Here is a 9,855-nt window from a genome sequence, read left to right on the forward strand (position 1 = left end):
TTTGTGAGTTTCAAAAGTGGACACATATGTTCACAAGTGATGTTCCAAAAGTGTATTAGGAGGAACTATATAGTTTCTATGCCAACTTCTTTAAAGTTGAGGATGATCACATCTACGTACTGGTGAATGGAGTTGATATGGTAATGGACTCTGCTTTGTTGGGGTCTATTCTGGGTATACCTGTTGAAGGGTTGTATACTGTTCAGTGAACTTGTTCTTCAAACTTTAGAAACGTTATCCTGAAGGACAGAGCAGTTCAGCAAGGGGAATATGTACAGAAGAAGGCCCTCCTTCCAGTGTACCAATTGTTATTTGAGATGGTGAACAAGGTCTTGTTCCCTCATACTAAGAGAATATCCATTACTTCTCGTGCAGACCTGGTTCTCATCGAAGCACTGGAAAATTACACTACCATCAACTTGCCTGGGATCATGATCGAGCATATGCAGAAAGTGGCAAAGTTCAAAGATGGTAATCATGGGTTCCTTCTCACCAAGGTTTTTGAGTTCTTCAAGGTTCCTCTAGGACAAGCTAAAGTGGGCACTAAGAAGCAAACTTTCTCCAAGTCCACTCTCGAAGAATGTGAGTGCATTGATAAGGCTAGGGGAGTTGAAAGCACTTCTATCATTTCTTAGTCGATCAACGCTCAGAACAGTGCCACTATTGAGATAAGGCAGTTGAAAGCAAGGAATGCTATTCTTGAGAGTCACTTGAGTCAGCTTCAAGAGGCACCTAGTTCCAGTAGCCCTCAAAGCGAAGAGGTCACCCGTCTGACCAGGGAGAATGCTGAGCTCAAGAAACAGGTGGAGGACCTGAAAGAGAAACTACTCAATGAGCAGATGTCAGCGAATGCTCAAATGGATTTAGTCCTCCAAACCCTTGCCTCAGTCTCTAAGCCCTCTCTTTCCAGTCCTCCCTAGACAGTGTCCCCTTAGTGTCAAGTCTTAAGTGTCGGTCTCTTATGCTAGTTTATGATGATGTTTATGGTACTTGTTTTCTCTTTTTGTTCTGAATTATGGATGGTTGTTAGCAAAATTGAATCTGCTCCCTGTCGTAAAATCCAAACTGTTAAATGGAAGCTTTCCCTTTTTGTTGTATATGCCTTGCTTTTATGCTCTATTCTTAGTCATGTTGTGTGCACATAAGTGGCATGAGTTAACTCAAGCTAGACTTCTTTTTGCTTAAAATCTGTTACTGATCTTTTTATGATGCCAAAGGGGGGGAAATAATTCAGGGTGAACAGGACAGGACAAGATGGGAAACAGACTCAGGGGGAGTACGGCAAATGCCCGTGTCATTTTGGTTCTTAGGGGGAACTTGAATTATAAGTTTGTCATCATCAGGGGGAAATTGATAGGTTACATGTGTATCACTGTTATGTTTTGATGATCTAACAAACTTACTGATAAGAACCAGATAAGGAGCCTGATACACATTCTCAAGAACATAAAGATCAACAAGTCTCCAATTGGGAACACAGTTCAACTCTTCAGAGTCAAAGGAACAACAGAGGGAACAAATAACTGCCAGTTCCCAAGAAAACTGCACAAGTCAACTGCCCCAGCTGTAAAGTTGTTGTCTGCACACGCTACAGTACAGAAACAGTGCAGCAATCAACTTTATGGAGAATGCTCTTTACCTAACTTGCTTACATCATTCTAAGTGATGTCACAAATAAATTATTAACATCAAGGAAGGGAAAAAAAATCACTTGCACATTTAAGAATTGATCAAGCATTCTCTCAAGTCAATCATCAATCTTGCAAGTGACTCTTTAGGGCATCAAGAACAAAGAACAACATAGCAACGGACCAGTTCCCCTTATTGAGTTATTACATATCCTTAGTTGTGGTGTACCTTTGTTGAAGTTCTTTACTTGTAATTCCTACTTAGCTTAGTTAGAAGTATTACGTAGGAAACCCTTTGTAAATCATAAATCCTTGTATTTGCGCCTTTGCTAGAGTTAGTCGAGTTGTAAAGTCTTTATAATAGAATTATTGCAAAGTGTCTTATAATAGAGTGTTACAAGTTAGTGAGAGATTAAAAGCTTAATTCTTAGGTTACTATAGGTTGTAATCTAAAGTTGCTCAGTACTGAAGTTGAAATCCTACAAGGGTAGGTAGTGGTTTTTTATCCCGTGAACTAAAAATTTTCCACGTAAAATTTCTCTGTTTCATTTACTTATTGCAGTGTGCATGTGTCTTGTGAAAACTAATAAAGAACTTGGCTCTCTATATAATTTGGTGGACCCTTAAATTCTATCACTGTGTTAATCTTTAAACAATAATGGGAAAAAAGAATCCAACTCTTTGTTATTTTGGTTAATAATTATTGCTCCATTCAATTCAATGATGTTGAAAACACAGCACTTACAATAGATAACAATCATCCAAACAAGCTCGAACGCCAAACCTAAACTTTGATTAGTCAAAAACAATATTATATAGAACCTAAGTTGCTCGGACACAGGTGGATGTCCGACACAGGTGTGAGTATCCGACATGGGTGTGTATCTAGAGGTCAGATCCTTCGAAATGTAAATTTTAAGATTCGGGGACACATATCCTAGTACGGATATGGGTGCAGGGATCCGAGTAAAAATAATTCAAAAAAAATAAAAGAATAAAAAAATCTCTAAATTATGAGAAATTTTGTTGTAAAATGTGGATTTCTTTTTTATTCTCAAGTTGTAAATGAGTAAAGGATTGATTTCCTATATAAGATATGCTATTTTTTTCAAATTTACCGTAGTTTTGGTTCTGATTTCGGAATCAAATTGTATTTCGTCTCGAATTTTTCCGTCCGTCGTAGTCAAAGTACCCAAAAATGTTTGACCAAATCCGGTAGATCCCATACCCACACTTATACTAGTGTCATATCGATACGGGTGCAGCACCTAAACCGTCGTGTCGGAACAACTTAGTATAGAACTACCCAGGCTAATCAAAGTCTAGAGTTTGAGCATTGAAACTAAAGAATTTCCTTATAGTCATGCATCTAATCCGAGACAAATTCAAATTAATCAGGTGACTTTTCGACACTGGAATATAAAAAAGATATGGTACTCTTGTGAATAAAAATAATATGGAACTCTTGTGACTTTCCAAACAACTCAAGATTCTGGTAGAAAGCTCTAGTCTACAGGCAGAGTAAAATAGGCAAGAAAGAACCAAATAACCAAATTCTTTCTCATAGAATGAGGGAAGAAATTTATTCATATAATCCAAAGAAGAGCCATAAGTATCATCCTTACAACAAAACAAAATGTAAAACCACTAATAACATGGCCTGAGTGTCCCAAAGAAGCAATAAAGTGCAGATTCTGATTCAAATATTCATTCTTCAAACTGGAGTCTGAATCTTCACTATGTATTATACTATCTTGTTCACATTGTTTTACTCCTTCTGGTACATGTCTTGTTGACATTAACGCGAGAGACGAGCATAGATTCATATTGCCTGAAGCTCGAAAACGACTCCTTAATTTCTCATAGAACCTTGTTGAAAATTCAAGTTTCCCTGTGAAATCATTTCCATCAAGATACAAAGCATAAATAGTTGGCATTCTCTCAAATTTCAATGGAATGTTTCCTGAAAGACTATTATTGCTGAGGCTAAGAAATCTCAGCTTCTTCATTTCTGTCATGGAATTTGGTATGTTCCCTTTCAATCCCATGTTAGAAAGATCCAAGATTTCCAAATGTTTCAGTTTCTGCCATTGAATTCTTGTAACATAATCAACTATTGGATTGTTGGATAACACAAGTTCTTGTAATGAAACCATTTCTTGAATTATCTCTGGCAAAACCCCTGAAAATTTGTTATGGCTGAGATCAAGCAGTGTTATACTCTTTAGACCTCCAATTTCTCTTGGTAATTTTCCATCTAATAAATTGTTGCTCAAATCAAGCTTTATAAGTGAAGTCAAATTACCAAAAGTCACAGGTAATGCACCAGATAGAAAATTCCTGCTACTGTCAAATATCAAAAGATTTGTCAATTTTCCTAGACTAGCAGGAATTGTACCAACAAAACTGTTTCCTGAAAGAACTAGGCGCACTAATTTTATTAAGCCGCCTAAAGCTTCTGGTATTTCTCCTTTGAGTCTGTTTTCTTGCAGTACTAAAGATTGAAGATTCTTAAGGTTGCCAAAACTGGTGGGAATTGTTCCGGTAAGACCAGGATTTGATCGAAACTGTAACGATTCAAGGCTGTTTGCAAGACTATTCCAATTTGATGTGGGAATTGTAATTGGTTTGTGGTGAGATGAGAGAAAGCAATTTGAGAAGGAAAGTCTTTTTAGATGCTTGAGCTTGAACAAGTCTTCTCTGAACTCTGCAGCTGAGGAGCAGCTAAGGGAATTGTCATATACTTCTCCAATGCTTAATTCAGTTATGTGCCAGAAGCCATTAGAGAAATCACATGATACTCCCTGTGGATAAGAGTTTAAACAAGATTTCTTAGAGCTAATACAAGCACTATGATCTAAGGAATGTAATTCTTGTTTCCAAGCTTAGTAAAGTCGGTTTCTGGTAAATTAATCCTTCGCGGAAAATAATTTACAGAATGTAACTTCTATACACTGGCAGTGTAAAACAATTCGTATACTACCAAGCAATACGACAAGAAAATGTCGATGAAATATGGGGTTAGTAACATGGCAAATAAAATAGCTTACCTATCATAACATGTCACAATATGTTAGATAGTGGAAAAGTTCTTTACATGTCAAAGTATATAAGTCCAGTCTTTAATTTAGAAAGGAATGAGAAGTGAACTCAGAAAAAGTCTAACTTTGGTTACATATTAGTACTAGTAGAAAATGTGTTAGATGTTGGAAAGCTACTTAATTACACAGACACTCAAATCACACATTCCCACTGTTTGCAAATCCAAAAGAGAAATACTACTACCTGGAAAAAAAAAGACAACTCGGTGCACTAAGTTTCTGTTATTTGCGGGATCCAGGAAAGGGCCGAACCGCAAGGGTCTATAATACGAGAAGTTGGTAAATTCTTAGCTCTCACTAATTACAATATTTACGAAAAGGGTTTTAAAATATCCATGCATGGCTTTGTCTCATACTGTACTAACTGCTGGAGCAACCCTTTTAACTTATGCTGTCTGAACTAGCATTATTAGTAAAAAAGTTTAAAATCCTATAAGTAGGGTCTGGGAAGATAGTGTATATGTAGACCTTGCCCTTACCCTTGTGAAGGTAGAGATATTGTTTCCGATAGACCTTCGGCTCAAGAAAAGCACAATTCCAACGGTCATGACAAGGAAAAATGGTAGTGGAGAAGCCAAGAAGCAGTAGCAACAGCAAAAAAATAAAGATAAATGAAGCAAAAAAACTGTAACAGATAATGAACTAGCATTACTGTGTTATTGATTTCCAATTAGAAAAAAATAAAATTAATGGTAAAATTATACTACCTGGCAAGTCATAAGTTTAGTACCTCTATTGTTGTCCAGCCACAAGGATCAGGATAAAGATATGAACCATTCCACTCATTTCCAACAAAACCTTGAATTGCAGAGTACAATGCCTCTTTCTCATATTTCTCCATTGGAGCTATTGAAGCATCTGCTGCACCCTTGTACATAATATACACCCCAACAAGGACAAACTGAAGAAACATAATTTGAATTTTGATAAAGAAGTTATTCATTGATAATTCAGGATAGCCAAGAATAAGCAGATAAGAAACAGAAGAATGCCAAAAAAAATAACACAAGAAGAGATTTTAGTTGTGGACTTTCATGAAAAAGACAAACAGATCCCAAGAAAAATAAAGAATGCAACAGAAAGAAAATGGCTCAGTCTGTGAATCTCTGAATCTGCTTGTAATGAATATAAAGAAAGGTAGAGATTAGAGTGAATGGAGCACAGAGGATATGAAATTGTCCTGTTTTTGTAGTAATTTATTGCTCCAGCAGTAAAGTTAGAGGAAAAAGTAGAATAACAACAAAGGACAGAAGATCTACAAAGCCAAGCCAAGTACAAAAAGAAACGGTTCTCGAGGCTAAAAAGACGTAGATATATAGCAATAATCATAACAATAACTAAAATAGCAGAGTAGGCAGTAGTGAAAAGGAGATATGAAGAAAGAGCCTTTTAAATCTGGTTGATATTGTTCGATTTGGGTGTGCCCGTACGACTTTAAGATACGTTACTAGGATCTAAGATCTATTTACTTATTTATCCAGCATCTCTTTCGTGTTTTATCGACATGAGATTCCCCTGGTGTCACACCGCCTCATGCAATATATAGTCTTGTGATATTGCTAGCTGCTTCTGTTGTCTGTTTAATTTATTAGAGCCAACGTTTATAAACATAATTAATGTGTATAGCTTAGTGGATTTATTTTGTAGGGTTAAAAAGAATTTGAATATTTGTGGTTAATGAAGGATTTGTGCTTTGAAATGGGATTTGGGTTTTGAAGGGGACCAGTTTAACGTCGTTGGAGTCTGGACCAGTAACCAGTTTCCATGCAGATTGCAGAAACGAGCTAATGCTTTCTTGTGATGCATGTTAGAATATTTTATTATTCTTTTATTTTCTTTCCTCCTTTTATTTCCATACCAGTAGTAAGAAGCGGACCTATATACTACCGAGAGGGGTCACCGGTACCCGTAAAATTCGGTAAAAACTTTACATATATATATGTATATGTCTTTAGAAAATAGTGATATATTAGTAATGGACACCCTATATACAAAGCAACTTTTGGTTGAATCCAAAGTGCAACCCCGACCCTCAAATCCTGGGTTCGCCTCTGCGGCAATAGTATTTATAAATATTCTTGAATTTTCTTAATATTAGATTTTTATTGCTATATGTTGTTGTATCGCTTCGTTATCATATTATTTTGTTGTTGTTACTGTCTCCTTCCATGCCTTCCATACTATCATATTTCTTTTCAATTACTGATGTGCATATACAATCTTGAGCCGAGCAGTCTATTTGAAATAATCTCTACCTCCATAAGATAGGGGAAAGGTTTGTCTACACATTATTCTTCCCAGATTCCACTGTGTGAATTGTACTGAGTATGTTATTATTGTTTCTTCCTTTATTTCTTCGGAAAAGGCCTAAAATGTCACTCAACTTTCAGAAACGAATGGCATGGATAGACCATTTGTGAAAGTTGAGTGGCATTTTTAGGCCTTTTCTGTTATTTTTTTTATCATTAGACATAGGACTTATAGTTTCTATTTTTCTTCACTGTTACTCTTCCTAGTTCCCTCCAATGTTTAAAGCAGCTCCCCTACTTTGATAAATAAGGGTGATAGTATATATTGATTAGGTATGGTATTATTGCAGATTAGGTTGGAGCAAAGTCTGACAATATACATAATAGTAGTACTGACTAGACTTGGGGCTATAAAGTTTTTTAGAGGAGGCTATGTAATATAAGGATCAAATAATGGGTACTCTTCAACTTTATTGTTTAAACATTAAAGGGATTTCCTTTTGAGTTGCAACTAGACTAATGCTTTAGAAGAAGGTTAGTACGTAGTTTGTGTTTCCTTTATATTTTATTATGCGTAGATCTATATTACTATCTGATGATGTTGCTTCTGTTTCAGTTTGGAAATTACTTTGGTATTACTGCTTCTTTTCTATTGACTTCTTTAATATTGTATTTCATTCTTTAAATTGTTGTGACTATGCTTGACTTGAGCGGGGTTATCGGAAATAACCTCTTTACATGCACAAAGAAAAAGTAAAGTATCCGTACACACTATCCTCCGAGACCTCACTTGTATAATTTTACTGAATATATTGTTGTTATTGTTGTTATTAGACTAATGTTGTACAAGAACATTTTCACTGTCAAAGTCATCTAAAAGATACTTATATGTGGTCATCTATAAAAAGTGAGATTAGTAATTTAAATTGTAAAACAGATTAAATTGATAGTATAAAAAAGTTGTATACTTGTAAATGTATATAAAATTAAATATATTTTTTTTTCTTATAGGGTGGTAGCATAGGGGGTGGTAGATTATTGAAGGATTACTGTGCTCTACTTGTTTGGTTTAAAGTATAAACTATAAAGTGCTGTATTTATCAGCTTCAGCAGTTGTTGCGATGAAAATTCAAAAGTCAACACCTATGCGAAGAAGCTACTCAGAAAGCTTTGTGTGGACTGTGGACCACAGCGTGGCATAAGACTACGCAGCCTATGAATAAGAAAAGATGGGCTTTCAGCCCATATCATTTTGCTACTTTAGCAGAAAATGACCAAGCAAATAGCAAGTCCAAAATGGTACCAAGTTTCTTTCTTGTGCTATAGTATTGGACCATTAATTCCTTCTTTTCTGTCTTGACTTTTTGTCAATACTGCTCCTTAGCCTATCCTCCTTCCTAGTTAAAAAATCAGAAATAACCAGATTTATAACCGGTAATTGAAAAATAACTATAATTTCAAAAGTAATCTTATTTTTTCATGTAAAGATATAATCTGAACAAAAATACCCTTAAAATTCAGAAAAATTCCAGCATAATATGCTGGAGTTCGAATTTTTATATATGAGATTCCAGTATAATATGTTGGCGTTCTAACGAAATATGCGGGAGGTTTAAATGGAGAAGCTCCATAATCTAGCATATTATGTTGGAATTTTCCATGCTGGAGTTCCAACATAATATGCGGGAAGTTTAAATGGAGGCGCTCCATAATCCAGCATATTATATTGAAATTTTCCGTGCTGGAGTTCCAATATAATATGCGAAAAGTTTAAATGGAGGAACTCCATAATCCAACATGTTATATTGAAATTTTCCGTGTTGGAGTTCCAACATAATATGCGGGAAGTTTATATACATGAGCTCCATAATCTAGCATATTATGCTGGAACTTTCCGTGTTTCAGCAAAATAATTGCTATTTTTCAAGAATTTTGTAAACGTTGGCTATTTTTCGATTACCAATCCGAAAACTAGTTAGACCGTGCTACTTTTACTCCTTCCTGGGATAAGGAAAAGAAGTGCCAGTAAAAAGAGAAAATTACCTGACGAGTTGCTAGTTAGTATCTTAAGACAATAATATACTTCAATGACAAACGCTATAGCCATTTGTCCTGTTAAATCTATTTTTTGCCCCCATTTTTCCTGTCACGCTTAACCGAATAGAGTTTGTTAAATATTTCAGAAAGATCAAAATTGCTCACTTTTGATACACTTAAGGATTAAAACTGTTCAAGAGTTTATTTAAGAGACTATTTTAAACTTACCCCAAATATAAGAGACCATTATTTTGTCATTTTCTCTCAAGCTATGACATAAATAGCCAATTTCATTTCTTTTCTGTTAGGAGGGGGCAGCTAAAACATAAGCTTGATATTGAGCATTGCATACAAATTTCATTTCTTGTATGAAGAAACAATTATTCAGACATTTATGATTTAAAGAGAATAAATGGCTAGACAATTTGAGCTACAACCCATTTGACCCGTCCAATCCGCCTAAAGTTAGGCAGGTTATTGATTCGCCCATTTGTTAAACTCAGTCCATCTTGACCCAATACATTTAAGCGTAAAAATAGCACGGACTATCCAGTTTTCGGACTAGTCATTGAAAAATAGCCAGCATTTGTAAAGTCATATGAAAAATAGCCACTATTTACTGAAACACGGAAAGTTCCAACATAATATACTGGAGATTGGTGCACTTGTGTATGAACTTCCAGCATATTATGTTGAACCGGTATATTATATTGGAACTCCAATATATTATGATGGAAGTCCAGTATATTATACTGAAAATATACTGGAGTTCCAGTATACTTATGATATAACTCCAATATAATATAGTGGAGTTCCAGTATATTTTACTGGAATTTCAGT

At 35.3% G+C, this 9,855-nt stretch overlaps 1 protein-coding gene across 2 annotated transcripts; it reads right to left on the reverse strand.

Annotated features, from left to right (window-relative positions):
* Nucleotides 1-3,048: 3,048 nt before the first annotated feature.
* LOC104218398 (piriformospora indica-insensitive protein 2-like) lies at nucleotides 3,049-6,210 on the reverse strand. 2 transcript variants are annotated; one of them, XM_009768884.2, is made up of 2 exons: nucleotides 5,460-6,210; nucleotides 3,049-4,432 (listed from the first exon to the last, which is right to left on the reverse strand). In XM_009768884.2, exons 1-2 carry the CDS (start codon nucleotides 5,670-5,672, stop codon nucleotides 3,215-3,217), a joined length of 1,431 nt encoding a protein of 476 aa, XP_009767186.1. In that variant the 5' UTR covers nucleotides 5,673-6,210; the 3' UTR covers nucleotides 3,049-3,214. The 2 variants fall into 2 exon arrangements, with proteins under 2 accessions (XP_009767186.1, XP_009767187.1); XM_009768885.2 differs by having other exon boundaries at nucleotides 5,437-6,210.
* Between the last annotated feature and the right edge of the window lie 3,645 nt (nucleotides 6,211-9,855).

This window comes from Nicotiana sylvestris, chromosome 6 (assembly GCF_000393655.2).
Source record: "Nicotiana sylvestris chromosome 6, ASM39365v2, whole genome shotgun sequence".
Lineage (NCBI taxonomy): Eukaryota > Viridiplantae > Streptophyta > Magnoliopsida > Solanales > Solanaceae > Nicotiana > Nicotiana sylvestris.